The 24,002-nt window shown below is 36.6% G+C and overlaps 1 protein-coding gene and 1 long non-coding RNA gene across 3 annotated transcripts in view; one reads left to right on the forward strand and one right to left on the reverse strand.

Annotated features, from left to right (window-relative positions):
• LOC131906644 (uncharacterized) overlaps positions 1-24,002 on the forward strand; it is a 44,761-nt gene that overhangs the window by 14,913 nt on the left and 5,846 nt on the right. Inside the window, exon 2 of the long non-coding RNA XR_009378171.1 lies at positions 22,930-23,042. This is a non-coding gene — a long non-coding RNA (uncharacterized LOC131906644). The remainder of the gene's footprint in view (positions 1-22,929; positions 23,043-24,002) is intronic.
• Positions 1-24,002, reverse strand: part of Krit1 (KRIT1 ankyrin repeat containing) — a 43,929-nt gene that overhangs the window by 5,285 nt on the left and 14,642 nt on the right. For both annotated transcript variants that reach the window (XM_059257325.1, XM_059257326.1), the window contains exons 9-16: positions 22,969-23,125; positions 22,231-22,338; positions 19,688-19,844; positions 18,595-18,746; positions 6,795-6,961; positions 5,989-6,076; positions 5,347-5,553; positions 11-127 (exon numbers count right to left, since the gene is read on the reverse strand). In XM_059257325.1, coding sequence (XP_059113308.1) covers positions 11-127; positions 5,347-5,553; positions 5,989-6,076; positions 6,795-6,961; positions 18,595-18,746; positions 19,688-19,844; positions 22,231-22,338; positions 22,969-23,125 — 1,153 coding nt within the window. The remainder of the gene's footprint in view (positions 1-10; positions 128-5,346; positions 5,554-5,988; positions 6,077-6,794; positions 6,962-18,594; positions 18,747-19,687; positions 19,845-22,230; positions 22,339-22,968; positions 23,126-24,002) is intronic.

Raw genomic sequence — 24,002 nt, forward strand, 5'->3', positions numbered from 1 at the left:
CCGTACTTGCCTGCTTTGTGTGCACTATAAAGCTCATTTTATTTTCCATACTATGGATTTGGAAACAAGTCCCAGCATCTCCCAGCTGCCACGTAAAGCAACAATACTTGAGACTGATGAGTAAAGCCTGCAACAGAATTAGAAATTATTACGCTAGAGCAGAGCTAAAAGTAACATTTGGTCAGTCGTGGTAGTGCACACCTGTAAATCCCAGTACTTGGGAGGTGGAAGCTGAAGATCAGAAATTCAGGGTCATCCTTGGCTAGCAGTCAGTTTGAGACCAGCTAATGAGACCCTGTCTCAAAACACCCGACAAACACACTAAACAAGAAATGTAGCATTTATCTTCGCTTAGGGTTTATAATTATGTAGTCATTAAATGCAATTGTTTTGAATATTATTTTTAAAGTCTCTTTATAGTGCCCACACTAACCTCAGACAATGCAAAGCACAGAATTCAGAAGGCAGACTCCAGGGACACAATGAACAATAACAGTGTTTGTATCAGACTAACAAACATTTTTACAAATGCCCATTCTCAGTGACTCTGAATAAAGTAGGACAAGCTTTTACTTCATGCAGCTTAAAAGTAACTTCTTTAATGAATTCAATATCTTTTATGAATATATACACAGTACTTTTAAATCTGAAATGTATACATGGGATTAACAGATGATTTCAGCAATTTTATTCCAATGAAAATAAGTACACTGATGTGTTAATATTTATTGTAGATATAAGAAAAACAAACATTAGGAATATATTCTTCATAAATTCAATAGAGCTATTTAAGAAACAATGTTAGGCTAAGCTACTCTTATGTTTTCCTAAAAATGCTATATTTAAGTAGTCATTCAATATATATTTTCTTATTTCTAAATGTTTATTTTGTTGACATGTAGTACTCGAATTTATGAAGTATGACATGACGTTCTCATTAAACTATATATATCATATATAGATTGATTAACATGCCTAACATCTTAAACTTTTATTGTTTCTCTCTGATAAGTAGAATGAAATTCCCTTCTTCTATTGTATATACTACATTTTTAATTATTCCCTCCTATGTATCGCCCTAAGCATACATATATATGAAATGTATATGTATACAAAGTGTTCATACTATCCTTCAAAACATACATACTTAGAAATATTAGCTGCTTATGAATGGTAATTCTTAGAATGTTAACTATAATAAGCTAAAAATATGCCCAAAGATAACAGTTTAGGGTTTGATTTTGTTGTTTTGTTTTGTTTGTTTGTTTTTGATACAGGGCCTTATTATGGAGCTCTGGCTGGCCTGGAGCTCACTATGTAGAACAGAATGGCCTAAAACTCAGAACGATCCACCTGCCTCTGCCTGCTGGGATTAGAGGGATGTGCCAGCACCACACCTGACAGTTTAGGGTATTTTTAAAGTGGGGTTCTGTAAAGAAAACACAGTATAGTTAGTTTACATGAGCGCACGTTATCTATAAAAGAACTAATAACGTTTGTTTAAAAACCAGCTATCTACACTCATGTAGAATAGAAGTTGATAAGTTGATAGAGCTGTTCAGTATAGACTGGACCAGTGAGAGCACAGTAATACTTTAAGTGAGTAGCCTTGGGCACTTGAATTATTTTAACTAAAGCCAGGAGTCAGTCCTTTAATAAGACTTAAACAATAGAAAAGAAAAGAAAAGAAAAGAGAAGAGAAGAAAAGAAAAGAAAAAGAAAAAGGAAAAGGAAAAGAAGGAAGGAAGAAAGGAAGGAAGGGAGAGGGAGGGAGGGAAAGGGGGGGAAGGAAAAGAAAAAGAAAAGAAAATAGGTGCAGGCAGCAATTCTCAATTTTATGGAGATGAGATTTCCAACAAAAGTACAACTGACCACATACAGTAAAATAAAAATCTATTGGTAGAGGACAACATGCAGTGAGGAAAGGATTCTTAAGACCCCAAATAATAAGAAGAGCAGGGTCCACATGGTCCTCTGATGCAATCAGACTCCTCCAGAAGGAAAAAGCTACCCTCTTTAGGAGGTAAAACCTATAATTGGCAAGATGCTCAGTAAGGAAACTAAAATCAACCACAGAAGTCATAAAAGAGAGGGTTAGCTGTAAATAGCAAAAAGAAAGCCAGCAGAGCGAGAAAGAGCACAGAGAAGTGCGCAGACATGGGCAACAGCGGTGAAAACCGTGTGTTGTGCAGAACGGTATGTGTGCGCATTCAGTTCAGCCTGGGTGTCCACTGCTACTCAGTAAAGCTGAGGACAGCAACAAAGACAGTGGAACACCGAGGCTAACAGTGCACTTTGTGACAGGACAGCCAGCTCTGATGGACCGCTTTCACTGCCTCAGAGAGAGAGGTCACAGGAGGAAGGTAATTATGTACAAATCAGCTGCATTCTAGCTTCTCCAGAGAATCAATCTCCAAAGGAAAACCTATTTGATGATTAAAAAATACAATCATCTTAGAGCTTTCAAAGGTGCCATAAACTTATCAGCAGCTTAGGAGCAAACCATAATTCCTCTTTGGCTCAATCACCTTTTTATATACCCAAGGATAACATTCACACTTATATTTTTATCTATTCACTTATTTTTAAGATTTTAGGGGTGTGTATTTGTGTTAATGTTAATGTAACATTTTATATTTTGAATCCTATTCAGAAGAGGGTCTCAGACCCCAGGACCTGTGTGAGCTGCAAATATTCTGGGAACCCATCTCCAATCCTCTGCTCTGTGCTCTTAACAGCTGAGCCATCTCTCTAGTCCTCTACTTAGAAATTGAGTATCTTATTCTGAAAAAGAAGTCTGTCAACTAATAACATTGATATAATCCTTTTGCTTGTTTTCTCATTTATTCAACTACTGCATCAGAATAGTATTCAAAATATAAAATGCTACATTATATTGTAATTTGTCAATCCATCATCAGAATGCTTTATAAAACACTGATTGTTATTCAAAGCTGAAATGCCACCAAAGCCAAGCCTACAGCTCAGAGGAACAGCAGCGTCACAGTTACAACATTATCATCCCATTCTACTAGGAGGGCATTGTAAAGATGGGTACATAATTAGCAGAGGAAATGTATCTTGAAACGGTGAAAACTATTTCCCCTTTCTTCTCTCCTTTTCTTTTTGTATGTGTGTACTTGTGCGTGCACATGGAGCCCACAAGTCAATGCTGAGTGGCTTCCTCAGTCCCTTCCCACTTTATCTTTTAAAATAGGGTCTGCTCTTGCTGGACCTGAAAGCTCGCTGATGCGATTGTATGGCAATGAGCTCCAGGGATCCACTCACCTCCACCCACTTGGCAATGGGGTTACAGACGGGCACTGCTGTGCTCAGTTTTTTTCATTTCTTTTAAACAAACTCAGTTCCCAGAAATAGAAAAGTGGCCACAAACCACCTAGCAGTAGCTTACCTGGTGTGAGGAAACCAGTTTTTTTTTTTTTTGGTTTTTCAAGACAGAGGAAACCAGTTTTAATGGAAATAAGCAACGGCCCCAAAGCACGTTAGGGACTTCAAGGAATCAAACTCCATGTCAAGCATGAGAATCTATGTTATTGTACCCTGTGTTTGTAGGTATTCTCTAGACCATCCCAGAAGTAAACAGAATAAAAAAATAACCGTTGCCTATAAGGCTGATCACAAGTTCACATGAATGATTATTTATATAAGTTACTATAAGAAGAGACACCAGGGTTGGTTAAGAATACCAGGTTCTCTGCCCAGCATCCCCATGGCAGCTCACATCACAACTGTCTGTAATTCCAGTTCAGGGATCCAGCACTCTCGTATGACCTCTTTGAGCACCAGGCACACATGAGATGCACAGACTCATACACAGGCAAAACACTCATACACATAATATAAAACTCAAAAAAAAAAAAGTAGAAGAAGAAACTCCATAATAACACACAAAAATGAGAATAATAAAATTTATGAAATTTCCAAACCAAAACGTCCTTTGGAATATGATCTAATATTGACAAATCTTAATAAATTAGGTAAAATTTTTACCAGATTACTATCATGAATTAGAAAGATGTTCACCCAGCCTAGCTGTGTTGAATATATTAAAAATAACTGTCAAGCTTATCTCTTATATTCTAATCACTTTGATCAGAATAAGGAACAACAAAGTGTAAAGAATTTCTGTATTGGGCCTGGAGAGACGGCTTATCAGTTACAGCACTTACATTTCTTACAGAGGACCTGAGTGTGATTCCCAGTACCCACACTGGCGGCTCACAACTGCCTATACTGCCAGCTCCAGGATGATCTGACATCTGTAGCCTCTGGAGTAACTGCACTCACAAGTACAGACCATTATTCTAATGAGTGGTCATATTCCCTTCCACACTACATCTTTTTCCCTGAAGAGCTTCCTATAACTAATCTTCATTTTCAATCATTATAAACTCCACTTTTCTTTCTTAAGTCTAGAGTCCTCCTACCCTACCTCCTTCTAATCGGGGTCTTTCTATGTAATCTAGGATAGGCTAGCCTCAGAGTCATGACCTTCCTACCTTAACCTTCAGATGCTAGGATTATAGATATATGCCACCATACCCGGGTTAAGTCTTACTTTCCCTCCACGTGAGAGAAAAAAAAAAAAAAAAAAAGCTGGCAGCAGCTTATAACTTAGAAGAGGACCCTCACCAGGCCTTGACCATGCTGGTGCCCTAATCTCAGACTTTGAGCTTTTAGAATTGTCTAGAAACAAATGCCTATTGTTTATAAACCTCCAGTCTATGGTAGTTTGTTATAGCAGCCAGAACTAAGACAGATACATAACGAAAAATCTCGCTTCATTTGAGTTTGCAATATCTGGATCCTATCTCTAAAGTTATCAATGGATTTTTTTTTTTTTTTTAAAGAAATATATCTGAGCCAGATGTAGTGGTGCATGTCTTTAATCCTAGCACTTGGGAGGCTGAAGCAGGCAAATCTCTGTGAGCTTAAGGCCTGGTCCACATAGTGAATTTCAGGACAGCCACAGCTACATAGTGAAGCCCTGTCTCAAAAAACAAAAACAAAATTCTCATATAAAAATATATATGCAATCTATATTTTTGTAAAGACATTCTTCATTCCTATAACTTTTATACCAATATTAGCACATTATCTAAACTTCAGCACCCTTTTCACAAAAATATAACATATAAATGTGTTGTTCTACCAAAAATACTATTTATTCTATTTTATGAACAAAAGGTATTACAAATGCAAAAATGTATTACAATTAATGTATATAGTGCATATACACGCCATTTCTAGATTCTTCATGGAGGATGGCACTGCTGTTCCAGATAATATAGGCTATGACTACTCAAATACAGCTTAAGAGCTAACCTTAGTTTCCATGTTGAGGAGATGAAGTCCTTTTATATTCACTCCTACATACACAGGGATGACTTTATGATTGCTTGGGCTTGCCTTTGTAAATATCTGTCCTGTGAAAAAAGCAGCTCCATATGTGGGAATTTCCCAGCAGTTCTGTAGAAACATGCGTTGCAGATGATGCATTTCCTTACTGACACCCTCACTCATACTAAGATTCTGAAAATAAAGTAGAATAAAAAGAGATGTGACCTTTTATAATGCAAACAGGTCAACTAGCAATTTCTAAAATCAATGTTGTCTTCAAACAAGAATGAAGTTAGAGTATATTATCTCAAGTGCATTTTTTTCTCTTGTGGCCTTAATATTAAAAATATCCACAGGTGTTGTCTCTGCTAATAGACTATAAGTGCTCTATGGGTACTACATTATTTCATTTTTACCTCTAGTCTTCACCATAGTATTTAGCATATATAAAGTACTCAATGAAAGCCTTTATATTTCTAGAAATAAATATATCTTTCTGTTTTCAGTTTTAGACATTGTGAATTACAAAATCCACTTTTAATTCTGGGATTAAGAACTTAATATTTAAACACTGTAACACCAATAGAACTAGCCTACAGTCTTTTCCATTTCTGTGGAACAGCTTACCTTGTACTCATGGAGTATTCGATTGATCCAGTGAGGCGCCTTACTTTTCAGTTTAGTAATAGGTACGATGGATTTCAAATTTTCTTCACTGGAAGCACACATGCCAACATCCTTTAAATAAGTCATCGTTAGTAGCTAAAGTACAATAATCCTTCTGTCACAAATGGCATTAAATAATGGAAATTTTAAGCTGACTATGTTTTAAAACAAAACAATCCACAATCTTAATACTACCAATTCAGAGAAATGTTTCCTTTTTCAACAAGCAGAAAATATTTTCAAAAATTGAAAGATCACAGTATAAAAACTTTAGACATGTTAAAATCTATGTTTCTCTCAAGGATTAAACATCAAACTACTTTCTATGGTGGGATTCTTAATTATCTGACTCATAATTTTTTTTTATTAAGTCAAATTTTTAGCCAATTTATTTAAAGACAAAGTAAAGAAACATAAAGCAAAACTATAAAGGTAAATTATATCAAATACAGCAACATAAGCTTAAAAATGCTTTACTAACCAAAAAACGACAAACGCTGTATAGTTGATTATTTCTTTTATTCAATGTTTTATATTATTTAATTCTAAATCAATGTATAAATAGTATGTCTGTTTTGAGGTGGGGTCATACTAAGCAGCTCAGACTGGTCTGATTCATGACCCTCTTGATTTCAGCTCATTGATTATGAGTAGGTGCCACAATGCCTGGCTAGCAATGCATAAATACTTTGCAGTAATATTAAAACTGTGTTGGTTAAAGAGACTCTTGAGCATATCATAAACCATGCACTGTATCAAATACTTACTTTAAGAAACCTTGTTTGTGTTTCTTACTCTCATAATTCCCGTAAACTATTTGTAACAGTAGACTTGCCAGTGTTATCAACTTAGCATCAGGAGCTGTATAAAATCCCTTCAGTAAATTATATCTGGCTTCATCAAAGAGAATAAGAATAGCTAGTGGATCTTCAATCTTAAAAGGAAAAATGTATAATTTGATTAACATACAATTTAAAAAATATATAACTTTTTCTTACCCAATATAATAAACTACAGCTAGATAACTATATGTATACAAGCTATTACTACTCTAGATAAGGGTTGGCAGGCTTTGTTTCTAAGGATCAAACAATAATATTTTAAGCTTTATGAGTCATATAATCTCTGCTGTAAATACTACATTATAGCACAAAAGCTGCAACTCTTAAATATATATGGAAATTTTAATTCCATAAATTTTCATTTGATATATTAAACTACTGATGTTCTACAAAACTCCCCTCAGCCTGCAGGCTGCATGACACAGGTAACAGGCAGTGTGGCCATGGGATGTGTGTAATTTGCTAATCTATAAATATGATCACAGTTTATGCAGTTAATAATTCATAGCACAGATTATCTAAATCTTTACATTCATGAAACATTTTTCTGTTATCTGCGCTTCATAAAATATAGTAGTGAACCTGAAAGACAACGTGCATCAATCCCTAGAAGAACAAATGGAGTTGAAATAAGCTCCTTTTAAGGTACACACTTTTTAACTTCACACTTACAAATATACTAAAGGAAGAGCACAGTGTTTTCTTACATTTTACACAACTTATCTAACAGGATTAATAAATATTGGCAAAGCTAGTCTATACATATATTTTTACTCAGAAATAATTAACAATTATAGTCTCTGAGTATTTCCAAGACACCAAGTCTTTACAGTAGAATTATTTTGATAAACCAAATAAAAATTTTTTTAGTTTATAATACTCCACCTACATAATAGTATATAAAAAAACCACCACAGAAACAGAATTTTCTGTACAAAAATGATGACAGATTATTATTCTAATTTAAAAGACACCAATAAGAGCCAAATACAAAGTATGAACATTGACGAGATCCTGCAGGTGAGCGCTTATAAAGAACTTCTGAAACAACTGGGGAAAACTGTTAATTTAAACAGTAGATATATTATGGAAACTGAGTTTTCAGTTAAGATGTCATTGTGGTACATGGTATGTCCTCAGTCTTGTGCCCTCTTCTAGTCTGTGCAGGCATCAGGTGTATGGGTAGTAACAGACACACGTGCAGGCAAAACACCATACACATAACAAATAGATTAAAAGAACAAAGATGAAGTAAATGTGTCAAATGTTAGCTATCAGTGGATCCAACAAATGATCCACAGTGTTAATTATATTACTTTTTTAATTTACTCTTTGTTTCTTAATTTCTTAAACTAAGATGTTAGGGGAAAGGCTGAACAAGTGTTCTCATACTAACGACTGTCTTGGTAGATTTGAAGAGTTTGAGTAGACACTAACACAGAATTTTTCAGTAGTATGCTAAATAAGTTTTAATTAATCAATGACTACTAGTTTCTAATAAAATCAGGCTATTTCATCCTAAAAGAATGATGCCAACCAATAAATGCAATTCTCCCATTTTTCAGAGTGCAGTTAGGAATTTCTCAATTATATGAATTAAAGGACAAAGATATTTTATCACATGACATTCTGACTTAAGAATTTGGTAAAGCCCTTGCTTCCTTTTAATGAATCTACTTTCCAACCGTGAAATGTAATATCTATGCTCCTTTCCTCTCCCAGACAACTTTTAGAATATTATATAAGTCAGGAAGCTAGACTTACTATACTTAGATTACTTACAGATTTAAAAAAATCTAACACATTTTACAAATTGTGGTCATGTATGTACCATTTTAATCATTTGTAAGTATATAATCTAGTGGCATTAATTATATTTTCAGTATTGTGCTATGTCCTCACCACTATTCCCAAGGACTTTACATCACTTGAACAGAACCACTGAAAAAAACTGGATGCAGCTCATCAGTAGAGCAAATAACTTGTCTGGTAAAAGGACTCAGATCCAATCCCCAGAACCCAACCAAATAAAACACAACAAAACTCCTGATAGCTCCAGCATAAGAGCTTTGGTAGTTTCTAATGAGATTTCTGGTTTTATAAATGTACCTGTTTTAATCAACAAGAATGGAATGATATAGAGTATTTATCCTTTGGTCTTGCTTATTCATTTAGCATGTTTGCTTATTCATTAGCATGTTTTCAAGGCTCACTCATATGCCATACATTGCAAATTAATTTCTTTCAATCACTGAATATTATGTGTATATTTACTGCATTTTTTTGTCCCCTCATTTATTCAACACTTTAGGTTGCTTCCAACTTTTAAAGTAATATTGAATAACATGCAGTGAATAATGTCATTTTAAGTGTCATAGAATTACTTCATCGGATGAAATACATACATAGTCCGGACCTACAATCTGTGTGTTTATGTTCATGAGTGCAGACATGAGCATGAGGTCATGAAACAACGTGAAGAGTTGGTCTTTGTCTTCTACCTAGTTTGAGACAGGGTCTCCAGTTGTTTGCTAGTGCATACACCAAGCCAGCTGGCCTGTGAACATGCAGGGATTGTCTTTTACATGAGTTTATTTCCCAAGCACATACACAGATTCTGAAAACAACAACTGTCCAGTTTTCCTAAGCAATCATATGTTTTATATTCTTGGGTAAGTGTATACAGCTATTCCAGTGTCACCTGTAGAAGCTACTCCTTCTCCATCAGATGGGTTTGTCACTCTTGTCAATAAATCAAGGGGACACAAATGTATTGGTTTGTATCTGGACTTCCATTTCTAATCTTCTGGTCTATACACATTCATATTTATCCTAATACCATAATATTTTGATGTACTACAGCTCTGTAGTATGTTTTGAAGTCATGAAACATGAATACCCCAACTTTACTCTTCTTTCTTCATGATTGTGCTATTTGAATATACACAGTTCCCTTTAAATCACCAAATATGTAGGTCACTTTGCTACACTGTCAACTAAACATAAAATATCTTTGTCATTGAACATGGATAGATATCTTTGTAGTTATTTAGATCTTACTAACTTTTCAGCAATGTTTTATATTTTCTTTACAACTTTTTTTTTTTTTTTGGTTTTTCGAAACAGAGTTTCTCCATGTAGTTTTGGTGCCTGTCCAGGATCTTGCTCTGTAGACCAGGCTGGCCTCAAACTCACAGAGATCCGCCTGCCTCTGACTCCGAGTGCTGGATTAAAGGTGTGTGCCACTGCGCCCGGCTCTCTTTACAACTTTTTTTCATATTTATTTATTATGTGCGTATGTGGAGATCAGAGGACAATATGTAGGAGTCAAGTCTCTCCTTCTACTGTATGGCTTCCGGAGATTGAACTCAAGATACCAGGCTTGGCAGGTAAGCTCTATACTCACTGTGCCATCTTGCTAGCATGTATTTTCCATGTATGAATCTTGGACTTGTGTTAAATTTATTTCTGGGCATTCCAATCTTTTAGACACTCAGTTAAAGAATCTATTTATTTCCTTATTATTACTGTTTGTTTGTGTGTGTGTGTGTGTGTGTGTGTGTGTGTGTGTGTGTGTGTGTGCACAAATGGAGACCAGAATTCAATCTCAGGAAGTGTCTACCTTGTTTATTGAGACGGTCTTTCACTAAGACCTGGGGCTTCCTTGTAGGCTAGGCTGGCTGGCCAGCAAGGGATCCACAATGTTTCTCTTCCCCAGAGTTGGGACTATAAGCATGTTCCACCATGCCTGGCTTGTTGTGTGTGGGTCCTGGAGACTGAACTCAGATCCAAGCCCTAACTACAGAGCTACCTTCTTTGTACCTCTGGATGTTCTTATGTTTGTTTTTATGTTTACTAATTAGTTTGGGTAGTTATCCTGCAGATTTTTAAGGATTTCCTATACATAAGATCGTATCACTTGCAAATAAGTTTTTGTTTTTTCTTTCTAATTTGGAAAGCTATTTCTTTTTCTTGTCTAACTGCTACGTGTAGAATTTCCACAATAGTGATGAATTGCGGCGGTGAAAGTGTGTATCCTTCCTTGTTCCTGATCTTAGGAGGAATGTTCCAGTCTCCTGAAAGGTGCTAAATTTTTTCAAATGTCTTTTCTGCATCCCACCACAAACTTACTCTATTAATGCAATTCTGACACATGGTCAATAATCAAGACTTTAGTTGTTTATTTACTTCATAAACACATTTAGCGAATTCAGAGTATATTTATCTGAGAGCATCAAAATTCCCTTTGGCTTTATAATATCCAGATAAAATAACTAAAAATGTTTAGCAAGTGTGGACACAGCTGACACTTGCTTAGCCTTGTCTGTTAATATTGTTTTGTACAAATAGTTATGGAGAGCACTGGATTTATTTTCTTTAACAATATTATGTGATCTAGTAGTTATGTTTAGTTTTTAATTTTTATAGATACTATTAGGCTACCATACCTAGTTTGCTATAATCTCTCTCTTAAGTTTCTTCTTTGTCAATTTATTCTCATGATGTCTCATTTTCTCTAAATCTACAGTATTACAATCCAGACTTGCTTGGAAAAGATCAATCAAGTCTAAATTCTGTTCTTATGTCAAGAATGGTTGCTTTCTTACTGCTTAGGATAACATTCTTACATCATCTTTGCAAAAATTTCACTATTTACCAGGGTTTTGTAGGGTTTTTTTCATCCTGTTATTTCTTACACTGTGGGAGCCCGTTCTCGGGTTCCTCGTGGCTTTACCCAGCAGGTCCTCATAGAGGATGATTAGACCACGGGCCTGAGTGCAGGTGTCTGGGATGGTCTGCACTTGGCTGTGCTGGGGGAGGAGGTCTCTTGCTCCACCCCATGGCGTCTCTATAAAAACCCTGGCGCAGAGACAGTCGGGGCCCGTTGGAATAGGTTCCAGGCCCTCTCGAGGCTATCCTTTATTTTCTATCTGTTTATCTCCGCGATATTCTCCGCAATAAATCCTTCTATCTAATATTTCCTGCTGCTCGCACTCAAGAAAACTCTGGGGAACTGTGGGGGTGGTTGGGTAAACGCCCCACAGAATGGCGCCATGAACAGGGACTAAAGAAAAAAGAAAAAAAAAAGGGACTAAAGACAAAAGAAAAAAAAGGGACTAAAGAAAAAAAAAGGAGGGACTAAAAAAAGGGGGACTAAAGACAAATGAACAGGGACTAAAGACAAAGTAATAGGGACTAAAGATAAAGGAAAATAATAGTTTTATTACAGAGTTTTTGGCGAAAGTGCTGAGTTCAGCCCTGCCAGTGGATGAGGCATGCCGGTGTTATGGAAAATATATATTTTTTATATATATTTTTGAGAGGCAGGGGTTTTATCCTCGAGAGAAAAGGAAAGCGGACTGGAAGGATGTCCGATGCTGCAGCGAAATTCTCTTCTGTCAAAATTTTCTATCTTCTATCCCTTTCTCAATTTCTATCTGTGAAAAATAAGTATAAGGCATAGGGTAGTAATATAGTGTAGGAAAAACTTAGAAGTGTAAGATTGTGTAGGAGAAAATAAGTAAGGCAACTAGACAGAAAAACTCTTCAATTTTCTAACTTTGGGGGCTATAAACGCAAACTGGGGAAAACTTTCTTTGGGCTTTTTGGGTAGTAAAAAAGCTCTTCTTCGAGCTTATGGGGAAGAATAAGTTTCCTATGGAAGCTTTTGACCTGGGGACAGCTGAAATGCTAAGTCCAGGCGGCAGGAGAAAGTGATTTCTCCCTGAGGCAAAAATGGGGATGTAAAAAGCCAAAAAGTTTAAAGTTGGGAAGTTTTGGGAAAAGTTGCTCTTTCTCTTGGGGGGAAAAACCTTTCTCTTAAAGCTTTTCTTGGAAAATTTGGGGGGAAAAACTCTAAAAAGCCTTCATCTTTCTCAAAAGCTCTCAAACTTAAAAACTAAAGCCTTTAACTTTCAGAAGGACAAAAATTAGAATCACCTGAAGATATTAGTATGGGGACCACCTGTGATTAGCTCTAAGGGAAAAACAACAAACCTCTTAAGACAGCAAAACCTCTAAGTTCTCTTTCAAGCTTTAAAAATCCTCCCTGCAATGCAGGAGGCAGGGACAAGTTCCTAAAAACCTCCTCTAAGCTCTGTCTCTTCAAGCTAGTAAAAGACAGTGGGTCAGAGTACCTTGAGGGAAACGCTGGGAGAGTGTGGGTAAAGAGCTACAGAGAGCCCAAAAGGGCCAGAAACTTTACCTGAGAAAAGCAAAAAAGCCAAGCTTTTCAGTTACAGCCAGAGCTGAGGCATCAAGGGTTTTGTTTGAGCGTTTTCAGAATGAAAAGGTGCTCCTAATCGTCCTAATGCAAAGATCCCCTGAAGCAGTGCAAACTGTTAGCATTGTATCCTCGCTTCTGAGCGAAAAACCCAGAGGCGACTGGCCCAGCGTCCTCTGAGTTGGAGTGCATTTCGGGATACTAGGGTTCTGCAGTGGTACACTTCCTGGAGCACAGAGCTGAGGCAGGAAGGTGCAGGACCCAGGGGAAGATTGCCAATGAACAAAGCTAAAGCCAGTTGGGAACGGCACAGTTGTCTGCTTTCCTACTAGTCTGGGTTGATAGGTCCACAGCTGCAAAAAGAAATCTGAGAAAAAAGCTTTCCTATCAGAGTAAGGACCTTTCTGGGAAAACAGTAAAGCTGAACTGTGTCTGAAGCAGTTGTGCTGCTGAGTCAGACGCTGTCTGGGGAAAGAGCCCAGCCAGGGCAGAGACAGAACTATCCAGGAGTAAAGCTTTCATTTCAGTCAGAGAAACACCTCTTTGAGAAAAGCTTTGTTTCAACTGACTCCCCTGAGATGAGGGAGTATAGCCCTGAGAGGTGATTGCCTCTGGAATAAGCTCTGTCCTTGAGCACCCAGACAAGCAAACGCAACCCACTGGGGGACTGGGCCAGATGAAGGCCTGATGAGGCAAAAAACCTGTCCTAATGGGAGTTTAGAAATGGCAAAAACCTCCCTTGTTAGATTTTCAGTCTGTACGCAAACCACACAGACCCAGAAAACAAACGGACAAAAAAAACCCTACCTTCAGTAGCAGGGAAAGCCGCCACTGTAGTGTCAGAAACTGTTTCTGGGGTAGAGGGGATAAACTGAGACCAAACTGGGAACTGTCTGGGAGAAAGACTCTAAAGAAACAGAAGGGACCGATTCCTCCCCAGAAAAATATGACCTGAAAAAGCTGCTAGAATTTGAGGCAGATTCGGGGGGGGAGAAAAAAAAGCCCCTACCTCCAAAAGCAGCTAGCAGAGGTACAGAGCTGCAGACAGATACCTGAAGCTCTGCATCTGGGGTGGGGAAAGAACAAGCAAAATGAGATAAATCAGTGGGAGAAAATCTCTCCGAAAGAGCTATGGAAAAGCTGTAGTGCATGATCTTGTTTTTCACTGACTAGCTAAGACAAACACAAGCCCGAGGAAAGTTGCTATCAGAAATGCCAGCCTCAATGCCAGCTAATGAAGCAGGTGCAGTTCTGATTTGGGGGCCAGTGTCAAATGAAGGAGAGACACCTGTTGAATCCAGCTGAGGAGAGAATAGAAATCTCCCAATGTCCCATAATTGAAAATGTAAAATGCTTGTTCAAATCTCCCGTTGCAAAAGCAAAAAACTTTGTTCAAACCTCCCGGGCAAGAATTTGTAAGCAAGTCTGGTAAAAAAGAACTTAAAAGTTGACTCTCAGACCCAAAAAGAACTATGGGAAATGACTGATATAAGGGAAATGATATAAAGGACTGATTTAAGGGACTGATACTATTATGGACTGATATAAGGGAAATGCATTCTGGGAAAGGTAGTTTTTCTGCTAAAGATGGCGACATTGCCCTGAAACACTTTTGTCAGCTCGAAAATACGTTCATGGTAAACTTTAAAATACAGCTTTTAAAAGAATAAGGAGGAAAATCATCTAAGAGTTTTAAGTGTCAGTTCCAATGAAACATTGAAAGGATATGGAACTAGGCACTTCGCGGTTTGGGGGTTGGTAAAATGACTTATTTACCCTAATAGCTGTGCAAAGTTTTTATAGTAGTTAGATGACAAAAAGCTACCTTTAAGAGCAAACAAGCCACTTTAAAATCCTTAAAACAAGAGAGAGCAGTTTATACACTGAACGTTGTCTTAGATATGAAGGAAACTTATGCTATCTACAAAAGAAAGCTACCATGCTTTGTGGGCCATATTAGAGTTCACTCCAATCTTCCTGGTCCTTTAGCTGAGGGTAATGCGAAATGGAAAGATCCCTGCTCGGGATTGTGGAAGGGTCCCGATCCTGTGTTAATATGGGGTCGAGGACATGTTTGTGTTTTTTCACAAGAGGAGAATGAAGCTCGGTGATTACCGGAGTGTTTCCTAAGGAGCATAGGACTAAGAAAGGTCAGCTCCAATGACGTTTCTATAAAGAAACCAGAAGGAAAGTGGCTCGATCAGTGTTTCTGAGGTTTTGTCACTGGTTAATGCAAACAGTGAGGAAATAGAGTTCCGGAGCTGTGCCGCTTTTGGCTTTACTAGCTCCTTTAGAAAAATACTTTATATCACCTTATAGCTGTGCAGTATTTGGTGAAGAGCTTTACAGCAGCTAAATATGGTAATTTCACCCTCAGGGTGAAGTGAAGTTTTTCAGTAATAGAAACGTTTGTCTGAATTCAAGCACTTGGGGGAACTGCTATGAATTTGGGTGAAGGGACAGCCTCTAGTTAAACACCGTCTACCGCTGACAGTGCATCTCTGCTGGGTCCGGAACGGCTGAGATAACTAGCAACTTTGGAGTGTGGCGTCATCCTGGGAAGGTTATAGTCCCCTAGCAACAAGTAACACAATTCTATAATGACATTCACTAAATCTCAGTATTGTATAGCAAAGCTGACTATAAACTCCAAACTTTAGAAATCATGTACGTACTTCCTGTCTAGTTAAGAAAATCTAATAGAGATAGTGATAATAGTTAAGAGTAAGAAATAGAAAAAGATGAAAATAAGATATGTAAGTTTATAAAAATTCTCTTGTTAGATCTGTGTTAAAAAATCTTTAGGTGTTTGCTAAGTTAAATATATGCTAATGGTAGCCCTATATAAGTTTGTAAAATAGATCTATAGATCCTTTAAGAATATAAGCTTGCAAGAAGTATCTAAGGTAGTCTTAAGACATGTAGTGATAAGCTTGTAAGAAGTAAAGATGTTAGCTGTAAATGTAAGTTTAAATAAGAATAAGATGGAATGAATATAAGAAATATATAAGTAATAAGAAATATATTTGCTAAAGTAGTTCTATAGTTTCCTTAAGGAGTATAAATAAGTAGATGTTAATACGTTATATGTGAGTTTGTAAAGTGTAAATGTTGAATGTGAGTCTAAATGCTTTGCAAGGCAAAAGGTTATATGTGAGTTTGTAAAGTGTAAATGTTAAGTGTGAGTCTATTTTTAATGTATATGGTGAAAGAACCTGAGACATACAGAAGGTAGTGTCCTAGCAGACTGCAAAGCAGGCAGTCTGAGCGGTTTTTCAAAAGCTCCAGAAGCCGCTAAGAAGCTAAGAATGGCGGATGCCAGAACTAGCACAAGGCATCCGCAGCTGAGATTCTGGAAAATCAACGCAACACAGAAAAACCTGAGCTAACATCAAAAACGGTGCGGTTTAGACTACTACTGTACCTAAAAAGGTCTGTCTGTGAGAACAAAAGTTGCAGAGACGCTTGTTTGAAGTAAAATTGTTAACGGCAAAAAGTTTTGGTTGAAAACCATCTCTTCATATTTGGAAGTGAAAGCCTGATACTAGAATTTATTTCTTGTTTGAACTTTTTGAACTTAAAATGAGATAAAAATACAAAGATTTTGGTTATGGATTTCTTCATATTTGGAAGGCTCGTACCAGAATTTATCATGTGAATTTTGGGACTTAAGAAATGAAATGAACAGTAGAGATTTCATTGCAATGGGACAATTTTGAGTTTATTCATAGTAATGACCTAGAACTGTTTGCTGGAATTGGGTTAAAAATGGAACTGTTTAAATGAAGAAATTTATTTCTACCTAGAATCAAGATGCAGTTTTGTGTATGCATATATGCTTTATTAATTGGTGATTCATGAATTGTTTTTTGGAACTGTTTATGTAAAATGGAATTACTTATGGAACTGGTTTGTGTTACAAACGGAACTGTTTAAACAGAAGTTTGGGTTTTCTAACTAGGCTTGAGATTTTGCTTAAATTATAAAGAAAAGGGGGAGAGTTAATATTCCTTAGTCTAATTTCAAAAGTTGTTTGAGGGATTAATGTCATGTTTTTGTTAGTAAGAAATGCAAATGGGGTATATTAAGAGACTACTTTTAAAGTGTAAAGAGTTTTATTAAGAAACTGCTTTTGGATGTTTTGCTAAGTTTTCAAAGTGTTAATGGTTAGATTGAGAAGATTGCTTTTCAATATGGGTTTGTAGGAATTGTATGAGTTTGGGTTCTTCTAACTAGGTTTTAGATTTTGTTTAAAAAATTATAAAGAAAAGGAGGAGTTATGAGGTTGAATTATGTTTGCAGAAATTATATTTACCCTATTGATATTAATGCACCCTGGATTTGTGGAGTTAAGGAAATATTAAGTTTGATGTGAATACATCGAAGTTTTTCCTATGTTCTGTTAGCAAGAAAATTCAAATGATTGAGTTAAAGTTGTAAGGCGGAGAAAATTGTTAACTATATTTAGCACCATATATGCTAATTCAAATGGTTCTGTTAAGAGTTTGCTTTGTGTTATAAGATTGAGAGAATTGTGACTATGTATAGCAATATTTATGTTAACCTGTTAATGGTAATGATGAAGCTAAGGGATTCTTTAAGTTTGTAGTTGCCTTAAGAGTTTTTGGCTTAGAAAGGGCTTGAGGCAGCTAAGACTGCTGTAGTCACCTTGGACCTAATTCAAAAGAGAAATGCCATCTTTATCATCCTCTACTCCCATATTGGGAGGTATAACAGCTATGGAGATTGCTGTAAGCCGTTATTAGTTATTTTTTATATATTAAGAAAGGGGGACCTGTGGGAGCCCGTTCTCGGGTTCCTCGTGGCTTTACCCAGCAGGTCCTCATAGAGGATGATTAGACCACGGGCCTGAGTGCAGGTGTCTGGGATGGTCTGCACTTGGCTGTGCTGGGGGAGGAGGTCTCTTGCTCCACCCCATGGCGTCTCTATAAAAACCCTGGCGCAGAGACAGTCGGGGCCCGTTGGAATAGGTTCCAGGCCCTCTCGAGGCTATCCTTTATTTTCTATCTGTTTATCTCCGCGATATTCTCCGCAATAAATCCTTCTATCTAATATTTCCTGCTGCTCGCACTCAAGAAAACTCTGGGGAACTGTGGGGGTGGTTGGGTAAACGCCCCACATTACACCTTCTTTGAAATTCACAAGACTGATTTCTACTGTGAAAAAAAATTAATTTCTGTATTAACTATCTCTCTGGTTGCTAAATTTCTGAAGTGTACCTTCCTTATTTCTTTTTTCAAAGGGGAAAAATGTATTTGTTAAGGTAATAGAAGTAAAAGGCAAAAAAAAAAAAAAATACCAACCAGAAGTTTGTACTACAGACCAACTGAAACTCCCACTTCTGATGTGATGCAAAGATTCACAGAAAGAGGAAGTAAATGCTCCTAGAACAGGAACAGCACAATTGCTACCTCTACTGCCTACAATGGGATCCTACAGATTCTATGCATTCAAATAACTAAATAAGATTTCTAACCAAACCTTTTTCTCGACTTCTAAAGGAAGTCCTACATCTCTTCTTAGGAAAAGCTGTGGTGTTTCTCTTTGTGGATCCAAATTCGTCAGTTCAGCAAGTGTTTCTGGCCAGTCACGAACTTGTTGCAAGGGTTTATGATAAGGCTTGAACTGAAGGCCTGAAAAAGAGCTTTCCTTTTATAAATGATACTGTAATAACAAATCCATTTTATCAATGCATAGAAACCTTCCATTAAACTATATGCACCTAAGTATTAGACTATTTATAGATCTAAATTTAAATCAATTTTAATAATTATTACTATCCAAACTGTGAATAAGTGCCTGCTTTTAAAAACATAATTATAAGAGTATTCCTTGGGAGAGAGGTATGATGGCACAAGACTATAATCCCAGCACTTGGGATGTAGACATAAGAACATCACAAGCTCAAGGTTATCCTCAGCCAAATAGCAAGTGTGATGCCAGCCTGAGTTACATGAAATCATGTCTCAAAAAACAAAACAAAACTAAAGAATATTTCTTGGGATTGGGATGTGAAACAGTCCTTGCTTATTAGTATTTGGAAGACCTTGTTTGATAAATAGGATTGGAAAAAAATTGCAGATAATTTTGTAGGTAATTCTTAACATAAATCAAATGTGTTAAAGTATATTAAATTCATAATTCCATTATACTTTATTGAATTAAGAATACTCAGTATGATTTGGTGCTAAACATATATTCAAAGATAACCACCACCCATTTATTTAAACTCTTTAAGTATTTACAGTAAATCTGGAAGGAAAAATATATATTGACATTAAGTTGACTTTAAAAGTTTGACAGAAAACTAAGATAATCACTTTGAGAGAAACCCTGAAAATAAAGGCCAGTTGCATGAATTCTACATTTAATAGCATTCTACCTAACTGGGTCACCAGAGAGAAAGCTTCTGGTGTTTACTACTTTTAAAATGCTATGGATGAAGCAGAGGAGGGAATCCTCCCCATGTCAGCAGTTTAAACACTAATAATATAAGAAGTAATTAAAAGTCAACTTCCAAAAGGAACAACGAGGTTTAAACAATAAAGTACTTCTCCATCCCAAGTTTTCTTACTAAGGTTTTCTGAACAGATCCAAATAGTGAAATACTGCTGAGTTTCTTGAGAGAGCCGCATTCCTTCCATTATCTGCTGCGCTGTGGTATTATTACCATGCTTTAGTTCAACAGAACGATATGATCCATCCATTCTGTAAATTCGAACTTTTTCGTACTAGGGAAAAAAATGAAAAGTTATGTAAGCTATTTAAAAATTACATAGCATGAGGCTTACGAGACGGCTCAGCAGTCAAGAGCACTTGCTATTCTTGCAGAGGACTGGAGTTCAGTTCCCTGCACCTACCTTGGGAGGTTCACAACCACACAATTCCAGGTTCAGGGAATCCAATGCCATCTTCTGGTCCCTGTGGACACTCACAAACACATGTGCATACACACATGCAGGCACACTCACATACACATTAAAAATAATTATATATCACAATGTAACAAGGTACTTTATGCTCAACTTCATAACCTTTATGGCATAGATTTCTAATGGGGAAACTATCAAAAATTTGCTTCAAACAAGAACATGTTGACAATATTTAGAAGACCATTACTTCTATTATTTTCACTTTCTAAATATTCCATGGTCAAATAAAGGAAAATCTTTCAGTGTTGTTGGTTTTTAAAATAGTGACTATCAAATTCTTTGAAGAATATAGTTTATCGAGTATTGAATATACAATGTAATACCACAGGAAATAAAAACTTGGAATTAAATCTAAGAACCTCATGAGTGTACTAGGTCACAAATCATACTGAAGAAACATGTAGCAGCAATAACTTATGCTAAGAGAAGTTTATAATAGAAGACTTTGAAAGTGCAAGTCATCAATTTTGAGTTAGTTTCCTTCTTTAAGTTCACAAATTCCAAAATAATTGTAGTAGAATATTTTAGAGTGTGATACTTTTGTTTATGTTGCATTTGTTTAACTCTGTGAAGCTGTGTTACTGTGCCTGTGTAAAACACCTGATGGTCTAATAAAAAGCTGAATGTACAATAGCAAGGCAGGAGAAAGGACAGGTGGGGCTGGCAGGCAGAGAGAATATACAGAGGGAGAAATCTGGAAAGGGAGATAGAGAAGGAGCCAGAGGAGGGGAAGACATCAGGGGCCAGTCACCAGCTACACAGCAATCCACAGATTAAGAGTAAGATTTACAGAAACAAGAGAATGGGAAAAGTCCAGAGGCAAAAGATAGTCGGGATAATTTAAGTAAAGCTGGCTAGAAATAAGCCAAGCTAAAGTGGGGCATTCATAATTAAGACTAAGCCTCCGTGTGTGATTTATTTGGGAGCTGGGTGGCAGGCCCCCTAAAAAGAGCCAAAAATCAACCAACAACAAGCAGTAGCATTATCAATAGATTTGTACTGTTCTAAGAGGCTGCTTATCTCCCAAATAACTTGAAGGTCAATTCATTTTGTATTAAAAGTACCTGATTCATTTGATCACATTCATAATATAAAAGTTAGGCCATAAAATGGCTCAGTGAATAAGAGCACTTGCTGTGAAAGCAAGATCTGCGTTTAGGTCCCCAGCAGCCACATAAAAGCCAGGAATGGCTGCCTGTGTCTGTAATCCCATAGTTGGTGGGAGAGAGGAGTGAAGACAGGAGGGTCCTGGAAGCTAGACAAAATGGTGGGCTTTAGTTTTGGTGAGAGACCCTGTCTCAAAAATCAAGTGCAGAAGTGATATAGAAAGAGTCCTAACATTATCCTCTGGTCTCCACACGTGTACAAACAACTACACACATGCACACATGCACTCGCACATGTACACAAAACTATGAAATCATCTATTTCACTTTTATGGGGAGGAAAATGAGTTTCTTACACCAACTTGCTGAAGATTATTAATGAATGTGAATAATGCTGCTGATTACAAATACAAATGTTGCTGGGAGAAAATACACATCAATGAGCAGAACTACTACAATCATACATAACTTAATGTTTTGGTCAATGACAGAATCAAACATATAATGGCATCACATATATAACACTATATGCCATATAGCCTAGGCTATATCATGGGTGTTTACTCCATGATATTTGCACAATACCAAAATGTCTTATGATATGTTTAATTATATCTGCCATATGAGATTATACTACAAGTTAATATTTTTGGTAAAGAGGATTATGGTAGTTTGAGTGTAATTGGCCCCCATAATCTCATAGGGAGTGGCACTATTAGAAGGTATGGTGGTTTTGTTGGAGTGGGTTTTGTTGGGGGTGGGCTTTGAGGTTTTCTATGCTCAGGATACCATTCAGAGTCACAGTTGACTTCCTGTTGCCTACAAAAGGTAGATTGCTCAGCTCCTGCTCCAGCACCATGTCTGACTGCATACTGCCACGCTCCCAGTCATGATGATAATGAGCTGATCCTCTGAACTGTGAGCCACCCCCCAACTAAATGTTTTCCTTTTATAAGAGTTGCCATGGTCACTGTGTCTCTTCACAGCAATAAAAACTAAGACAGGGATGAACTTAGGGTCTTTTGCAAACCATCAATTTAAATACAACATTTGGCTCTAACTATTCAGACAATTCTTACTGGTTTGTTAATGGCTTCTTTCAACAATTTTGCAGCTTCTTCCCAGTTATTTTGTTTGTTTTCTTCACAAATATTTAATGGGGATCTTCCTTGTTGATCTGTTATGTGCTAGAATGGAGGAAGCAATGAACAAAAAGATATTACAAATACATGGTGTTCTGAAGGAATGTTATTCAATTAAAATATTGTAAAAAATACTCTGGTTAAGAATTAAGTAAATATTAACCATACTTGGTATATACTATACTAACAAAATTGGAACAGCTAAAAAACTCAAAGCACTAATTAGGATTATGTTAAAAGTTCAGTTATCAATTTAAGAAAGGTTTCCACAGTTTCACTTTCCTTTTCACCAAATAATTGTTGGTACAAATTCTAGAAAATGAGTAAATGGTTTTCTTTCTTGAAGACATGTTGAGGGAAATAAAATATGGAATGAATTTTATATAGTTTCTGGAGATGGATATATGTAATGACAATATATAACAATACAAATATGCTATGAACTTTGAATGCTATGAACTTTGCATCTAAGTGGTTAAAATAATACGTTTTATATGAGTATTTTATCATAAAAACAATTCAAAACTTATGATTAAAAGCACAGTTAACACGTACATTACACTCTATAAAGTAAAATTTGTTTTTAGTTGACTTGTTTATTATACAATTAAACGTTTTTGTATCATTACTTGTTAGGTGCTGAATATTAAAATCTGAAAACAGAAAAGAACTTACTCTGTCAATGTCTGGGTGGGTTAGGAGGATCTGTACTATTTCTGCATGTCCCCCTCCAGCAGCAAAATGAAGAGGTGAGCTGAGCTGGCCATTTAACAGGTTTGGATTACACTTTCCTTTCTCTAATAATATGCGAGTGGCCTCAACTTTCCCATACCTATAAAAAAATAAAATGTACCTAAAAACCCATCTGAAATGCTTAAAAATTCAAACTTTACAAGATATTTGAAGGAAATCTAGAGAACAAATGATTAATGACCTAAGTGTCTAGAATGTTTAATGTATTACTGTGGTTCAATTTCAATTTCTGACCAACTAAGAGAAATATATCCTCAAAACAAGAGAAAAAAGATGGCATAATCATCCCATAGAAAGCACAAAGTTAGAAATCAGAAGACAGAATCTTTAGTTCAAAATTGAGTCAGGGGGCTGGAGAGATGGCTCAGTGGTTAAGAGCACTGGCTGCTCTTCCAGAGGTCCTGAGTTCAATTCCCAGCAACCACATGGTGGCTCACAACCATCTATAATGGGATCTGATCCCTCTTCTGTCATGCAGACGTACATACAACTTATATAAAAATACATGAGTAAACAAAATTGAGTCAGAAGTTGTAGCTCACTGGCATACATATACATCAAGAAGCCCAGAGTTCAGTTGCTGGCACCATGGAAAACAACCAAACCAAATAACAGCATGAAAAGCAACTTAGAATCAGAAATGAAGTCATTAAAAAAAAAAGCTTATACTGAGTAAGTTACAGAATGCTGTAAATTTTAAGTAAACAGCTTAAGATAGCAACCAGTAAGATTAGGACACTTTAGTATTTTTAAAAAATCATTTTATTTTATGCATATGAATGTTTAGCCTGCATATGTCTGTGACTCATTTGCATGCAATGCCCTTGGACCTCCTAGAACTGGAATTACAGGTGCTTCTAAGTCATGTGGGCACTGTGAATAGAACCCGGCTCCTCCTCTGGCAGCAGCCAGTGCTCTTAACTACAAAGCCACCTCTCTGGCACTTCAAATTTTTA

The sequence above is a fragment of the Peromyscus eremicus genome, chromosome 3, assembly GCF_949786415.1.
Source record: "Peromyscus eremicus chromosome 3, PerEre_H2_v1, whole genome shotgun sequence".
NCBI classification, from domain to species: domain Eukaryota; kingdom Metazoa; phylum Chordata; class Mammalia; order Rodentia; family Cricetidae; genus Peromyscus; species Peromyscus eremicus.